The sequence below is a fragment of the Felis catus genome, chromosome C1 (assembly GCF_018350175.1).
Source record: "Felis catus isolate Fca126 chromosome C1, F.catus_Fca126_mat1.0, whole genome shotgun sequence".
NCBI lineage: Eukaryota > Metazoa > Chordata > Mammalia > Carnivora > Felidae > Felis > Felis catus.
Window position 1 is genome coordinate 205,780,364 of NC_058375.1, and position 17,653 is coordinate 205,798,016.

General features: G+C 42.3%; 1 protein-coding gene across 2 annotated transcripts in view; it reads right to left on the minus strand.

Annotated features, from left to right (window-relative positions):
- PAX3 (paired box 3) overlaps positions 1-17,653 on the minus strand; it is a 97,412-nt gene that overhangs the window by 15,161 nt on the left and 64,598 nt on the right. For both annotated transcript variants that reach the window (XM_011285657.4, XM_019838731.3), the window contains exons 5-7: positions 17,163-17,368; positions 6,926-7,091; positions 5,615-5,829 (exon numbers count right to left, since the gene is read on the minus strand). In XM_011285657.4, the coding sequence (XP_011283959.1) occupies positions 5,615-5,829; positions 6,926-7,091; positions 17,163-17,368 (587 nt within the window). The remainder of the gene's footprint in view (positions 1-5,614; positions 5,830-6,925; positions 7,092-17,162; positions 17,369-17,653) is intronic.

Genomic DNA, 17,653 nt, shown 5'->3' on the forward strand with positions numbered 1-17,653 from the left:
CTATTTTCTTATTTTGTCGTTGGTTTCACCCATAAACCAGAAATGAAAATCTGCCCATCTGCTCTACACATAAAATGTGTTCATAATAATCCAGATTTATACCAAATGTATTTTTAAGTATTGCTGAATCGAGAGAGCACTAAAAATGTATGGCCTCTGAGGTTGCAAAGAGGATTTCCTCTTTTTTAAGGAGGAAAATGCTTAAAATGAACATAGGAAAGGCTCAGAAAGCTTCTTGGATATCAAATGGCTCCGTAGGAAAAAAAAAGAAAAAAAAAAAAGGTCCATGATATGAGAGTAAATGAATCAAAACCATATGGATCAAATTTTCCCTAAAATACACAGTTTGAAAAATTAAGGAGGAAAAGTGCCTGGCAAAATGTGTTTTAGGTTTTACCAAACCCAAAACATTTGAAGAATCATTTGCAATGGTTGATGAACCCTAAATGCAGCCAAGTTGGCCCATTTTTGTATACAACATAACAGTAAAAAAAAAAAAAAAAAAAGGAGAGAGAGCTTTCTAGAAACCATGTAACCCCACCGATACTGTATTTTACTCAAGAAATCATTAGAAGCTGTGACCAAAAACTGCAGTGACTGTAGACGTGGGATGGGGGTGGGGCACGAAATGATAGAAGTTTGTGAAATTAATTGGCCTTGTTTTTGGGGTTTGGCTATGTGTGTTCCAGGGCGGGGGGCGGGGCAGTGAGGGGAGTGTTTCTTGCAAAGGAAAGTTAATTGGAAGAACATGGGCCAAATGTTAATTAGTCTCATGTCTTAAGCATCTGGTAGTATTTCCTCGGCACTTCATACTCCAAGTCGACATTCCTTTTTCTCTCCTGCATGTGCAGCAAGGTGCTGGTAACATGCCATCCGGGTCTGCAGGGGGAAACGCGTGGTCTCTATTTCCCTGCGTTCTGTCTGCATTGTCCCCACACCAAGAGAACACAACTTTTCGAAAGAAGGCTGCTACCACGGCGAGGGGGGTAGGGGAAGTCCTCGCTAGAGTGACTCAAATGGTTTTCTTCTCCGGGGCTGTTTGTCATTCATGATACAAGCCCCATCTCCTAAAGGCGTTATGTAGTTCAAACAAAATGCAATTCAGAGACGGCAGAAAAGGTTCGGGCCATAGCCTATCCCCTCTGTCACCCATCACTGAGACTCTTGCCTCAGGTCCCCCTGACAGATCCAGTCTTTAGGGGAATATGAAGGCAAACCCTCCATTTGTGAAGCTTTTGGCCACGCCTGCAGGGAAATCAGGTCAAATATCGTCAGTGCCAGAGCCTATGGAAAACATGCTAGGCTATGACGCTTCTTCAGCAAGCGAAATGTGTGTACTTTGTGTTTATACAAGAATAACAATTGGAAGAGAGAGAGATTTGGCTCATAAGTCCGCCGGTAACTCACCCTGTCATTTAGATGACCGTGTTGCACTGGCCTCAGTTTTCCCATAAGAAAAATGGCCGTGTTCCTCAGATATAGTTACTGATTTCCTCAGAACAAGATAAACTTGCCAACGATTAGGCGGTGCACAGACCCTTTCAGCAACTCGAGGAAGGCCATGCCCAAAGTTCCTAACAGGTTTTGTCAATATTCTGATATTTTGTTCAGATACGTGTCAGTCCACTGCTGCTCAAATCTGGCCAGCTGGACCAGTGTGACCTTCCTGAGTCGCTGCTTCACACCTGTCCCTCATGAGGCTGAGACCCTCCCTGAGAAAAGCACTGAGGACATTTAAGAAATGCCATTTGGCTAATGGCTCCGATTCCAAGCTTCAGAGGAAGCTCTGCTTGAGGGAGCAGACGTGTTGGAGGCTCCAAAAGAAACGCACGCACACACAGAGAAACAATCCGCCCTCCTTTATGGTGGTGTCTATTAATTTCTTGACAGGAAACTAGAAAGCCCATGCCATCACAGTTCACACACATTCTAGTTCGTGAGTTCCAAGTGTGAATGGCCAACACCACTAGAAAAAGAGTCAAATAAAATGGGCAAGTTATTTTCCACATGTCAACCAGCCTCCACTGGAAAGATCTACAATGAATTGACCGTAATAACTCCAAAACCACTAGGCCCAATTCCATTTAAGTTAGTAGGTAGGGAAAGGCCTCTGATGAAATGTAGAGGTAGAAAGAAGAAAGCTATATACACTAGTATCTCAGTTATATATATATATATTTTTTTTCAAAGTTTCTTTATTTCCGAGAGAGTGTAAGCAGGGGAGGAGCAGAGCGAGGGGGAGAGAGGATCCAAAGCGCGCTCCGCGCTGACAACACAGAGCCCAACGCAGGGCTCGAACTCACCAACCGCGGGATCATGCCCTGAGCCGAAGTCAGATGTGCAACTGACTGAGCCACCCAGGTGCCCCCAGTTATATGTTTCTTTAAAGGCGTAAGACTCAAAAAAGCTGGAAGGCAATATGCAAAAATATTAACAGTGTTGCCCAGGGGAGGTTTTTTTTTCCACTCTGAAGACACTCTTAAAAAAATGTTTTCCATTTTCTACAATAACCATGTAGTACCTTTATTATTGGGGGAAGTTAAAAGATTGGTAGACAAACTGAGTGAAGCTGAAAAAGCATGTACAAAATGTATTAGCAAGAGTATCGGTTAACCTGAACCAAAAGTTTAGAAAATTTGTCTCTACTAAATGATTTTAAAATATGACAAAAGCCACCCCCCCCCCCCCGACCCGCTGCTATTTTTCATGAAACCTGTTTCCTCTTTGCCCAACTGTGTACTCTCATGGGGGAGATCCTACTATGGGCCAAGCCTCCCAGCTTCCAACCTCAAATCTCTATCTGGTGGTCTTCAGCAGGCCTCAAGCAAGCTCTCTGAGCTTCGGTTGATTTGTCTGCATATCAGATGGTCCAGAGAGAAGCAGGGGAAATGGAGGAGTAGGAGAGGAAGAGGAGACATGGAAGGATTAGTTCCATTTTGAATATCATATGATCTAACATGTTAATAAGCACTTCTATATAATAAGTCATAAGGCTGAAGACCCTTTCTCTTTAAGTTTATTTGTTTATTTTTGAAGGAGAGACAGAGTGAGCAGGGGAGGGGCAGAGAGAGAGAGAGAGAGGAGGGCGGAGAGAGAGAGAACCCCAAGCGGGCTCCATGCTGTTGGTGCAGAGCCTGATGCAGGGTTCGAATTCGTGAACCATGAGATCATGACCTGAACTAAAACCAAGAGTCGGATGCCTAACTGACTGAGACAACCAGGTGCCCCTAAAGACCCTTTCTTTACTCTCTTCTTTGGTTAATAGGTAAACCGGGCTGTTCAAAGTGGCCTCGTCTTCAAGTTGTCTTTACAATATTCCTAACAAAGCCAAACAACCAAGGCTTGGTCCTCCCCCCTTGCTTAAACAGAGGCGATCCTGAGAAGTGATGAATCCCAAAGCTATAGAAATCCAAGTTCTAATTTCCAATTCTCCTACTCTGTTGTTTTTTAAATGTTTGGCATGATTCTGATCCACTCGCCATCTTTCACTCCCCAACTCTGCCTGAAGAAATAAGGAGGAATTTCATCATGCATTATTTGTCCCTTTTCCAACTCACTGGGGATGTTGTGAGGACTAAAACAACATGGATTCCTCGTGGTAGTTTGAGGGGGAAATGTCTGGCTGAAATGCAAAATATCCTGAATATCTATGAAGTAATAGGTGAGAAATTAACAGAATATGGAAGAGCATAGAAAAGAAATACTAGAGGAGTTGCCTGTGGAATTTTCCATTGCTTGATATTGGAATGATTCCCACTCTACTGTCAACTCTGGAATCATAAAATGAAAGATTAACAGTTTCAAGACTAAGTGCTAGTAGCTCCAATTATATAATATAAAACATATAATATACTGATTATAACATACAAGCTCATACGCTTACACGAAGCCAGGAGTTTCACTTCTAGAATACAGATTTGTGTCATTCTTCCGGTTGCCGCTGAACAGGAAAGAAATGCCAAGGGAGTGCTGGGTCTCACCTTACAGAAGCAGTTAGGGTTATTGAGGGTTACTTTTATTAAAACATTCAACCAAACCGTGTTCAAAACAGCTCTGCTATGGCCCCAGACTACTGATGCTAAAAACCGCAGAGATAACTACTTCTGATGTAACTTCTAAACTGTGGAAGAAGCTTATACCCTCTAAATCTGGGCATTTTAAAGAGGAATCTACTAATCGAAGTCTATGGTTTTCATGCAAAAGCACATTTACAAATGCCAGCACTTGGAAATTAAATGTATTAGAGTCCTGTAGGAAGCACGTTCATTGTTTTCATGTTGTTATTTTTCAGCCGAGGTTTAAAGCCACCTCTTATTTCTTATCCCAGGATGTGCTATAGGAATCTATGAAACTTAATTACATTGACTGTTACAAAAAAGGATTTATGAACTTTTGCCTTTAGGCAGAAATGTTTATTTCATTGCCTTTGCTATTCATTCTTTTCAACTCCGACGGCTTTGAACTTTTCAGCTGCTCAGAGTTATCACCCTCGTGCAGAGCCCAGGAACTGCACTCCCAACACACAAACCACAAGTTGAAGAAAACGAAGAAGGCGCAGATATATGAGTCGTTATTTTGGCCACCCTTTGTGCCATTAAAATCTCATTTTCTGCCTATTAGAATGCCCTCTTGGTGCTTAGGCAGCGGTGATAGTCGGTGATTAGTGTGTAATTGAGTATAATTGTCTTTTCACTTTTCATTTCTGTCATTCTGAGCTTCTCTCTGTTTCTCTCACCACCAAGAGGAAAAAGGGGGTTAAGAAAAGATAAAGCTGTTAAAACTCTCACTCTCCGCCCTGAAGAGATTCTTGATTGCAATTATAGATTGCAACCCCTTTGTGACATTTCTCCAAATTTAGTGGGCAGCTATCCTCGCCACCTGGGCCAAGAGCTCTCAATAAAATCAAGCGATCTGTATTTAAACCAGTGCTAATAATGTCAACCTCACACAGATGCCACATGTAGGAAATTTATCCAACCCTCCAACATGCAATTACCAAGGCAATTTATTAATATGATCTCTGAAGAAAGGCTCACAGTCCAATGCAAATTAGAAAAACAATTACAACATTCAAATATCTATATATTCCCAAAGTAGCAGTAATTCTCCTAATCTGTGTGTTTATAACTCATTTATCCCAGAGTTCTGTAGTCATCAGCTGATCTCTCCCCACGCAATTTGTTTGCTTCCCCTCCGATCGCTTTATAAAAGCTTTGGTGTTTTCATATTGGGTGCTTTTGTTCACAACCGTATCAGCTGATCAAGTACCTTTTTGAAAACAACAACAACAACAACAGCAACAAATGTGTGTGAGCTTCTGACCCAAAGCTCAGACCTAGGGGTGGAGCCAACCACTCCCTTGACAACTCGGTGTAAACACAGAATATCCACGATGACCTTAAAAATCACTTGGGTTTTAAGTCCAAGCTCCAACTTTTGATACGGGCCCGTAGGAAGGGTGGAGAGAAAGGAAACCAGAAAACTGAAATCATGTGGCTTGTAGAAAGAATACATTATGGTTTAAATTTGGCAATTCATTATACGACCGCCTCGGGGAATTGACTGTTCGGTTCTAGTATACAGCAAATCGTCTGTCTGGAAACACGGGACTGACCTGAGGTGAAAGGCCATTGCCAATGGCGGGGTTCATGGGGTTGGAGGGCCCAGACGGAGGCACAAAGCTGTCTGTATAGCTGGAAAATCCATGCCTGGTGCTGGGGAGGCAGTAGGCAGTGTTGCCGTCTGGGTTCGAAGGAAGAGTGCTTTGGTGTACTGTGCTCGGAGGAAGAGGCTGAGGTCTGTGAACGGTGCTGCTGGGATCCGACACGGCTGCAAGGGAGAAGACTGTCAGCTCGGAGGCACCGGTGCAGGCCAGCAGAAGACGGTCACATCACCGAGCCACCGGCGGTATCTACCGCTCAGACCAAAGAGTAATTTCAAACTGCATTCCATAACATGCGTATAGAGCCACTCGTAACAGCCACAGCCACATCTCTGCACTTACGCACAAGTACATAACTGACGTCCATACTTTCCTGGCATACTCACCCAGAAAACCAGAGCAGAAATCACGTTAACAATGATAACGAGCCTATTTTGGTAGCGAATGTTATTAATCAGGGTAAGGATTAACCAGTGTCAGAATCGCAAGGCTCACATTTCTTGTCAAATATTCTTTTTTTTTTTTTCATGTTTATTTATTTTTGAGAGAGAGAGAAAGAGAGAGAGGACCAGCAGGGGAGGGGCAGAGAGGGAGGGAGAGAGAGAGCATCCCACGCAAGGTCTTTGCTACCAGCCCGGAGCCCAACGCAGGGCTCGAACTCACCAACGGTGAGCCAAGATCAAGCCAAGATCAAGAGTCAGACACTTACCGACCGAGCCACCCAGATGCCTCCGGTCAAACGTACTTTCAAAGCACCTAAATATTCGTGTGGAACGTCTGCAGTGCTATCTTTCGTAATCCCAAGTAATTTATCACTTATCCCATTTACCTCTGTATGCCATCCAGCAGTGACTTTATCAAAGCTTACCTTCGCTCGATTACTATTGTTAGTAACCATCATAGGACTTTAGTTAACTGCAGACTGGAGTTCAAACGAAGTAAAATTTTAATAAAGCCAAAGCTAATCCCATATTGATTTAGGAGAGCTGTTTTGTTTGGTCTCATTGATTGTTTTTGTTTTAAAATCATGAAATAGTATTACATTGTAGCACGGTTCGTCTAGAGAGATCCAAATAATGTCATAGAGCCAACTATGTTTCTGAAATGTGACAGGTACATGTAGGATCACCTGATACCATGCAATTAACCTACAAGTAGCAACAACGTCAGCATCGCCCCGGGTTCCCCTGGCTGTGTAAAACAAGCAGCAGAGAAAGCCTTGGGAGTTGCGCTTCAACCCCTGGACTCCCCCTTCCCCCATACCTTGCGGAATAGCTGTGGGCTGGTAAGATGTCTCCGACAGCTGGTATGTTGGCAGAGTCGGCATGGCGGTGGGAGGGAACCCCCCCGGAATGAGATGGTTGAAGGCCATCAGTTGATTGGCCCCAGCTTGCTTCCTCCATCTTGCACGGCGGTTGCTAAACCAAACCTATGGATTTAATTTAAAATTTGAGGATTTCACTGATGAAATAATAGTACATTCTTAAAGAATTTTTCATGCTAAAACAGATGAAAGGCCCCTTACGGACGGGGCAAATAGACACAAGGGCCCTCCACCTTCTGTGTTGTATTGTCAGGGGAGAAAGGAGAGTTAAATGTCAGGGGTCGGGAGAGGGGTTTCCAGGACCGACCATGGGCCTGCGGAGCCCCCACAAGCCCCATGGCGACCATGGGCAGGGATGGCCGAGCATGACTGGGAACCACAGGAGCTCTCCACTGTCCCCATCACCAACACCTACCCACCTCCATCTCTTTCCACATCGAAGCGAGGACACAAGCACCTCTCAGACCCGTACGTGACATATATCCTAATTAGGGCTTGCCTATCACGCTAACTTTGTATTTAATATTTTCATCAGTCTGACTTAGCATTTCTATGTTATAAGCATAGCTCCCGTGTCGTGATAATTGATTAAATGAAGCCATCTTACCATCTCTTTCAAAGCTGACACACTGTTCTGGTCTTAATGGAAATAAATGCCAAAGAGGTAAGTATTTCAAGAAATGAAAGCATTTTATCTAAAAAGATCCCTTAAATAATTAGTTTATTATGTCTCTCAACAACAGCTTAAAGCACCTATACGACACTATGCCAAGCACTATGATAACCACATATACTCAGAAAAACTTTGGTATAATATAGTAAAATGCCTTGAAAGAATTCAAAGTAAGTAGCCGGAGAAATGGCAACCATAGGGGTGAGAAATGTAACTTTACACCCAAATGTTAAGGAACTGTGATATAAGGCTTTTAATGGGACCCATCATCTTGCTCAATTCTTCTAGCTGCAGCTTCAAAGTGGAACCTTTTTTTAAAGTTTGTTTATTTATTTTTGAGGGCAGGAAGGGGCCGAGAGAGAAAATCCCAAGCAGGCTCTGCGCTGTCAGCACGGACCTGACGCAGGGTTCCAACTCACAAACCATGAGATCATGACCGGAGCTGAAGTCACTTAACCAACTGCGCCAACCAGGCACCCCTTAAATGTGGAACCTTGGATGATTTGAGCCAGTGTGTATGTGACGTTTCCCTTAAAATTAGAGAGTATTTCTACCAACTAAAGATAGTCTAATTCCTATATCAGAAGTTCGTTGAAAACTTCACATGGATAAAGTACTGGGCTTGGGGGTCAGAGGGAAAAAGGGATGAATAAAATGTCAGGATAAGCCAGAATTCCCTGCACCCCAGCAGCTTTCCGACTTGTCCTCTGGAATGCACAGAGCCCTTAAGGAAACCAAAATAATCTCTCCCTGGAAGCAGAAGCTCCATATTTGGAAATGCAGAGAATCAGGGAGCGTTTGGAGTGGAGACGGAATTTGAATTCATTTTAGAATATGGATATGATTTTAACAAAAGGTCACTCCTGATGGAGGTGATAATACAGGAGACCAGAGTGTCCAAGAAAAGGTAAGACCTGATTTCCTTACAGAGCAAAGTTAACAATTAGACAACTTCATTGTTTTGTTTTGTTTTGTTTTTAAGTCATGGAAACTTTGAAAAGAGTGGGGGGAAGAATTTCCCCATCTTGGAGCAAGAAAACCCAGTTTAACAAATACCTTGCCAAGGTATCTGCCTAAACTTTTGTGATTCACCCAAGCATTTGCCTGGAAAGGAGTCTGGTCTTCTCCCGGCATGTTGTAAGACACTGGTAAGGAAAGCTATTTGAACTTCCTCAAAATACTAGCATTTAATACTCCTTAAGTTTCCAACAGGAAAAGAAGGTAAGTCAATATTTTCCCATGTTGATACATAATTGAATTAGAGTTTTACTTAACTTAATAAATTGCCACCTGGGATAATAGAACCATGAACAGCAAGCAGTCAATTTCAGGTTTGTATCAACTGTGTTTTCTCACCGCAAAGCTAAGCATCTGTTATCATGACTCCCAGAAGTGCTTAGCACAAGCTGTTTGGGGCTGAAGGAGGCTGAGAGTAAGGAATGTGGGCTGTATTCAAGCCTGAGTGTATTGTACTATCCCACACACCGTGGTCGTATTTTATATTATAAACCCTTCAGATTAATGAGTCACACTCGGCCCAGGTGACGTGATCTCTGACACCTATGTGCACTGTAGGCTGGGAAGAGAGCTGAATTTTCAAAAGTTCTCTCATTCGGACTGGCTATCCTCCCTTCTTCTGTTGAGATCGTTTATGAAGAACTGAGTCCGTACTTCCATCGTTATCAGAACATGCTCCCAACCTCTCTGTGCCAACTTCCTTCTGTAACCTTTAGATAAGTAGACCAAGTTTGATTTATCCAGTGGGTGGTGATGCCTGATCACTCCTTCAATCTCAACCTACTTTTGATCCAAGATCACTCTAACTCCTCCATAACCCACTTTTTTTTTTTTTACATGAAAAATGTCTTTGCTCAAACAAGAAGTAATAAGAAACATCATGACTTCCTACAAATATCTTCAGGCATCCGAAAGACTAGGGATGTATGGTTTTTGGGGGTTTTCTTTTCATTTTTCCAAAATGATACAAATACTGAAGACACTGAGTAAACCTACCAGGAGTTGTATTTAAAAGTTCTTAAAGTATTTACAATGCGATTTCTATTATACCTACAACAAAAGATGACGAGAAATCGTTTGGGGAAGCAAATCTTTACTGCAAAACAAACCTTCGACAGGAGGTTCAAGAGTTTGCCAGTGGAAGGAATTTAAATAATGTTTAAATTTAGGATAAATAAATCCAGAGGGCTATTCCTGAGAGAACCAGAGATTACTAAGGACTGTCCTTCCTGTCTCTAGCCATTGAACCAGATTTTTTATTATCTTGCCATTGCCAGCCTTCTGCATTTCCTAGAACCAGCTGTATCTGCCAAAAGAAACATTAATATATATATTAACAATAATATATATAATTTTATATATATTTTATATATAATTTTATAATTACATATATGTGTGTGTGTATATATATATATATATATATATATATATATACATACATATCAGAAAGTAGTCCTTGCCTTCTGTCTACTTTGAAACTCATAAAAGACGTATCTACTGTTTTTTGGGGGGTTTTTTTTGTTTTTTTTTTTTTTAATTTTATTTATTTTTGGGACAGAGAGAGACAGAGCATGAACGGGGGAGGGGCAGAGAGAGAGGGAGACACAGAATCGGAAGCAGGCTCCAGGCTCCGAGCCGTCAGCCCAGAGCCTGACGTGGGGCTCGAACTCACGGACCGCGAGATCGTGACCTGGCTGAAGTCGGACGCTTAACCGACTGAGCCACCCAGGCGCCCCCGTATCTACTGTTTTTAATAGGAAAAAAGTGTCCTTGAAATAACCTTCATTTTCAATATCTAAACTGACCAAGCACAGGGATCCTGGGGTACTGTTATGACCCCATCTTTGACTGAAAGACATTCTCTTAGTGTTCAGAGGTCTTATGTTGTATCACTAACATTGTATTCAATATTGTATCACTAATTCCTAAACATCAATGATTCATCTACTAAATGAACTGGGTGAGTGCACAACACTGAATAACTTCATCTGAAACGGGTGGAATGCATTTATGACTCAGTTGTTACAATTACTAGAAACTGCTCTTTGTTCTGAAAAGAATAGCATGGGCAACAGAAACAAACTGGCCTCTGATGTTCCAAAGGAGAATATGGGTCTTGCATCAATTTCTTAGCCAGTAGGGCAGAAAGAACAAGTTTTACAAAGTTGGCTACCTACGTGTTAAATATAAGTCTATGATCTATAATTCAATGTAATCTCACCCTCCCCACACATTACCTGGCCTTCCACATAACACCTAACATGGTAAGGAAGTGGGGCAGGAGGCATACGTTGGTTGATAATGATATTAGCTACAGCTAAATGCTGATAATTAACCTGTATAATACCACAGGGCATCAAAACCCTCCCTCGAAGCAAGTTTTTAATTCATCTGATGAACTGCCACCTGGTTCGTTTTCATCTGCCCCCGGATCTTTCCCTACTGGTCCCTCAACAGACCCCTTCCACAAAGCTGTATTCCTGCCTTTGGAAATGATCTTCAGACCCATTTCTGAGGTACTGTAATATCCAATGAATTTTTGAAGCAAAATTTAAATTGATTGAAAGATCCTCATCACATCATGATAACTGTGGGAAAAAAAAGATAAGGATCCACAAAAAGAGAATAAGGTTTTCTTAAACTTTTCTCTTCTTGGGTCACATACGTAACCAATTTGTCCAGACTTTCAACAATACAAGTTGAAGAAAGCTTTGTGCTTTAAAAGATACAATAATACCTTTTATTCGCCCAGGTACAATGCAGACCGGGCAAAAATTGAATCCCATGCCCCCCACCTTGCTACCTCTGTGACCCTGAACAAATTGTTGACTATCTGTGGGCCTCTGCTTTCTCATCTTCTAAATGGGAGAAACAAAAAGCTACTTCACAAGATTGTTGTGACAATTAAATAAGACACTACAATTAAAGCCCTTGAAAGAACACCTAGGAAGTATTTAGTGTTTAATAAAAGTTAGCTATTGGGGTGCCTGGGTGGCTCAGTCGGTTAAGCGTCCGACTTCGGCTCAGGTCATGATCTCACGGTTCATGAGTTCGAGCCCCATATTGGGCTCTGTGCTGACAGCCCAGAGCCTGGAGCCTGCTTCTGATTCTGTGTCTCCCTCTCTCTCTGCCCCTCCCCTGCTCATGCTCTGTCTCTCTCTGTCTCTCAAAAATAAACAAATGTAAAAAAAATAATAATAAAAAAAAGTTAGCTATGAAGTATAAACATCATGCCGTCACTATCTTAGACACCCAAGAATTAAACCCTTGCTTTGTCTTGCCAGCTCTGTGGTCTACAGCCAAAGCCTTTTGTGCCCATGAGCAAACAGGAAAGTGCCCAAATAACACCTCAAATAATTGAAAGCCAGTTTGGCTTGAATGGAGACTTGGGTTAAATTTGCTTCCAAGTTTCATGGATTAGTGCTAATTATCCCATGGTGTAAGTCTAATTTTGCCCATCAAGAAATTACTGGTTCAGATTTTTGGTGTGGTTCTCAAAGGCAAGCTAACCTACATTATTCCAGATGGGTTATTTCAAATGTAATTGGAAAAATGGGGAGAGGATATAATACTTAATGCTTAGAAAGGGAATTCACAACGTTTAAAATGCTTGATTAAACACAACATTCAGCGATGTGTAATGTGACAAGGCCAACATAGTACTTTCCAAGTAGGTAAATTCAGGATAAGCTGCAATATCCCTGGACCTTCTCATTCACTCCACACCCCCTCTCTTTCCACATCCCACTCTCCCAGTGCTGCTTTCCAGCTGTGACCACTGTACAGAGAACGGGTTGGGGGCGGGGGGAAGAATGGGTAAGGTTGACAAGGAGAAGCGCCAGGCTCTGAGGAATGTCAGAGGACCGTGAACACACAGAAAGGCAAATTCAACTGCATGCATCTTCATTCACCCCAAGAGCAAACTCCTGCTGAGAATTTCAGGGTGATGATATTTTTGCATCATTACGGAATTCAGGCCCAAATGTTCCATACCTATCTTAGCTTCTGAACGACACAGATTTGCTGGATGGCTTCAAATTCCCATTGGATCAAAAATACAAGAAAACACGTGTTTGGCGAGAATGTAGAGAAAAAGGAGCCCTCGTGCACTATTGGTGGGAATGCAAACTGGTACGGCCACTGTGGAAAACACTATGGAGATTCCGTAAAAACTTAAAAATAAAACGATCATATGATCCAGTAATTCTACTACTGGATATTTACCCAAAGAATATGAAAACACTAATTCAAAAAGCTATATTCACCTTTATGTTTACTGCAGCATTATTTACCATAGCCAAATTATGGAAGCAGCCTACATGTCCATCGATAGATGAATGGATAAAGAAGATGTGATATATATATAGATAGATAGACATACATATACATATACGTATACGTATACGTATATGTATACGTATACGTATACATACATACATACATACAATGGACTCAGCCATAAAAACAAATGAAATCTTTCCATTTGCAACAACATGGATGGATCTAGAAGTTATAATGCTAAGTGAAATCAGAGAAAGACAAATACCATATGATTTCACTCATGTGAAAACTGAGAAATAAAATAAAGAAAAAAGAGATGAACCAAACACCAGACTCTTAACTATAGAGAACAAACTGATGGTTACCAGAGGGGAGGTGAGTGGCAGATGGATGAAATAGGTGAAAGGGATTATGAGGACACTTATTGTGATGAGCACTGAATAACGTACAAAAATGTTGAAGTTCACTATATTGTACACCTGAAACTAATACATCGTTGTGTGTTAACTATACTGAAATTAAAATCAATCAATCAATCACTCAGTCCCTATTGGATTTCCCTGAGAATCTCACATTACTGATGAGAAATCATGCATCCTAGATATTTAGTTATTTACTTATTTTGTTTTAGAAAGAGAGAAAGAGAGGGCAGGGGAGAGGGGCGGAGGGAGACAAGAGAGTGAATCTAAAGCAGGCTTCATGCGCAGTGTGGAGTTCAACACAGGGCTTGATCCCACGATCCCAGGATCGTGGACTGAGCCCAAATCAAGTCAGATGCTCAATTAACTGAGCCACTCAGGTGCCCCTTAGTTATTTTTAATCGGGGGATGGGAGAGGGGAAGATGACATTTGAGAATATGACAAAGTCAGGGACCCCTCTCTGGTTAACCCTTGTGTATACACATACATACGCACACACGCACACACACGCACACGCACACGCACGCGCGCACACACACACACACACACACACACACACACAGAGGCAGAGGCAAAGGCACAAAATTGTGTGTACAAATCTCAAGTCCCCTAGATTTCTTGAAGTTCTTCCATGATTATCCTGGTCATCTGTGGACCCAAACTGAGATCATCTGATCTAACCTATCCCATATTTGAAAACAAAACAAAACAAAACAACAACGACAACAAAAAACTGAAGCCAGCAGGATTACAGCAGAATCAAGTGACTTCCTCAACAAAACACGTTTGGCAAGCTGAGACCAAAACCCACATCTTGTGACTCCTAATTAAATGCTGTTTCCTCCAACAGTTTCCTTTGCTGTCTTCCATTATCCTGGTGGGAAAAGTGATACTTCTCTGCTTTGTGGAGTTCTCAGATGGAATATTTACCAAAACTGTTGCACATCATAAATATTTGCATTCTTCCCCACAAAACGAATGCTTCCCGTTATTTGCATAATAATACCCAGGAGGGGAATTGGGCAAATCAGTCTTCGGTGTAATTCTTAGATTGTGTACTCAGATTCGGTTGTGATAAACACAACATAGCTACTGTCTAAACAAATTTTTATGAAATACTGACAAACGCCTAAGTTATTATACGTTAATGCCATCGGTACCCAGAAGACTTTAGAAATATTTTACTCAGGGGAAAAAAATAGAATGTAGACTTGTTTGGGGGTGGGGAGGGGGGGGTTCGTTTGGTGTTTGGTTTTCCCAGGTGCCCCAAATTAAACTAACTCACACTTTCTGGCTATCACTCAAACTGAGTTGACTTTGCTACTGCTTTCCCAGATCCTTCTAAAAACTAAAGGATTTTGTTCTGGCATTTTAATCAGTGATTAACTACTCCCTTCTTTTTCCTGCTGTGTTAAGTAAAAGATCCATATGCCGGGTGTTGTAGGGAATTTGTTAGGCTGTAGATCATAGCTGTGGTGCAAGACATGATGTGTCTCAAGGGAACTAATGAAGCTATAAGGAATGTAAAGAGTCACAGGGTTAAAGCCACATTAGGACAGCTGTTAGGTTAATGAGGGCCCTGCTTTGGAGAGGAGGTCACTGTATAGAAAAATATGAACCACTCTTTATTGGTTTGATCCCATGTCCTCTGCAAGTTAATGGGCCTTTCTCATTCTCCTCTGACATTCACTGAGCCAGATGTGAATGCGGGGCACTGCGCAAATTGCAAGGGCTTGAGATTTATTCTGTCCCCAGTCCTTGTTTTTGGCAAAGGCAGGAACGAGGTACAACAACACTGAACATTCTTTTAGTTTCCCGTCACTCTCTTTGTTTGATTTCTTTAAAACCCGTGCTTATTTTTTGACTCCGAGTTCAGAGCTGTCTTCTGTCTGTCTAAAGGACAGACTTGGGGGGCGCCTGGGTGGCGCAGTCAGTTAAGCGTCCGACTTCAGCCAGGTCACGATCTCACGGTCCATGAGTTCGAGCCCCGCATCAGGCTCTGGGCTGATGGCTCAGAGCCTGGAGCCTGTTTCCGATTCTGTGTCTCCCTCTCTCTCTGCCCCTCCCCCGTTCATGCTCTGTCTCTCTCTGTCCCAAAAATAAATAAACGTTGAAAAAAAAATTTTTTTTAATAAAATAAAATAAAATAAAATAAAATAAAATAAAATAAAGGACAGACTTGGGATGTGGGCTTGACCAACAGGGAGTATAGGGACCAAATCCTGGAATCTAGTGGGCACTCAATAAAAGTTTGCTGGAAGAATAGAGATAGGAATGGATCTGACTTCAGATTTAAATCAGGTCATCACAGAACTATAATAAAACAATTAGATTTGAGGTATATCATATTTGTAACACTGTTATATGTCATATCAGAATACATACACTACATATATTATATAATACAGTATTTATGTACACATAGTATCATAATTTGTGGTTAGTGGTGGTCATTTCTGGAGAGGAACACTGTATCCCAATGTAACAGGTAGAGAGATTCAATAGTTCCAGCTGTAAAACATTTGCACCATAACACCTCCCCAAATCTGTGGCCCTTCTCTTCACTCACCCTTCCATCCACGTCCTGCTTACACAATCGGTTGCCTACATTCCAGCTCTGGCTACCTTTGGCCACCGTCCTTTCCCTTCCACTCCCATGGCCACTGACCCGTTTCATGCCCACGGCTTCCACTGCCTATCACATCAACTGTGAGAGCCTTCCCCTGAAACCCAAGCCCTCCACAGGATGTGCTCAGCCTAGATGGCCAACTATATTCCTCCCTGCCCCCTCTTACCTCTCCCTAGCCTCCAGCCAAATTGAACAATTCACTGTGCCTTCAACATGAATGGAAATGAAATGCCACCAGGTCTGTAACTCATGTGTTGACTCACGTTGTACTCGCCCCACCCTCCCTGACCAGTGAATTTCTCTTTAGCTTCGAAAGCTCATCTGAAATCGGCCTTCTTCGTGAGCCTCTCCTGTTACTCCAGCAAGATCTCATTCTTTCCTCTTCTTAACTCTCACTGCACTCTGTTTCTGTCTTAGGGTACTTATTATATCTGGTTTTTTTATTACTATTATTTGTGCTGACTTCCTTAACCATATTAGACTGCAGCTCCTTGAGAGATTTCTCTTAATCCCTCTTAGCGTTCCTTCACTTTGTTAGCACTATGATACACGGAAAGCCAAGTTGAATGAGACGGTTCTTCTGACAAGGCTTTGTAACCTGGAAGAGGCTATTTCTGAAAAAGTCTATAACAGGAGAGGTAATTAGCTGCATGTGAGACGCACTGATCAATCCAGAGACCAGGTCAACTGAGCAGTTCGCTGCTGAGTCTCCAACCTCACTTTGACTATGAAAGTCAAGTCGCCGGGAAGAACACAGCATTTCCAGATGAGGCAACTTAACCAGAGAGAGGGGTGCCTGGGTGGCTCAGTCGGTTAAGCATCTGGCTCTCGGTTTTGGCTCAGGTCGTGGTCTCACGGTTTGTGAGTTCAAGCCTCTCTGCTGACCACACAGAGCCTACTTGCGATTCTCTCTCTCCCTCTCTCTCTCTGCCCCTTCCCTGCTCTCTCTCTCTCCTCTCAAAATAAATAAATAAACGTTTTCAAAAAGGCACTAGAGAGAAAGGTGGGACCTTTATACTACTAAAGGCTACAGTTCACAATGAAGTGCCTTTGCTAACATATTTATTTTCTTGGTTTCAAATCTGCTTCAGATGAGAGGACACTTTTTTGTTGCCTGTCCGGATTCAATCAGGACGTGGCTGTCTGGAGTCAGTACCTGTACTCGGGCCTCCGTGAGCTTCGCCCTCTGTGCCAGCTCCTCCCTGGTATAAATGTCTGGGTAGTGGGTTCTCTCAAAAGCTCTTTCCAGTTCTTCAAGCTGTTCTGCTGTGAAGGTGGTTCGGCTCCTGCGTTGTTTTCTCTTCAGGGGCAAATCTGGTTCGGAGTCAATGTCGGAGCCTTCATCCGATTGGGGTGCTGAGGCTAAGGGCACAAGAGAGAGAAGGTGATAAAATGGAGGTCAAAAAACAAGGGTGACCAAGCCTTAATGATTCAAATCCTAACGTCCATCCCCAATGTCTTCCCTGGGACACCAAGCCCCTCTCTGCAGTATTATATTATTAAATGATATCTCCTCCCCTATTTTGTCTCCAGGCCCCCCAGGCAGAAATCATTGTTCTCTGCATCTGTCAGTCGTGGTCCATTATGAGATCTTAGCAAACAGGGACAGGCATTCTTTCACTTTTATGGCCCTTGTCCTTAACACTT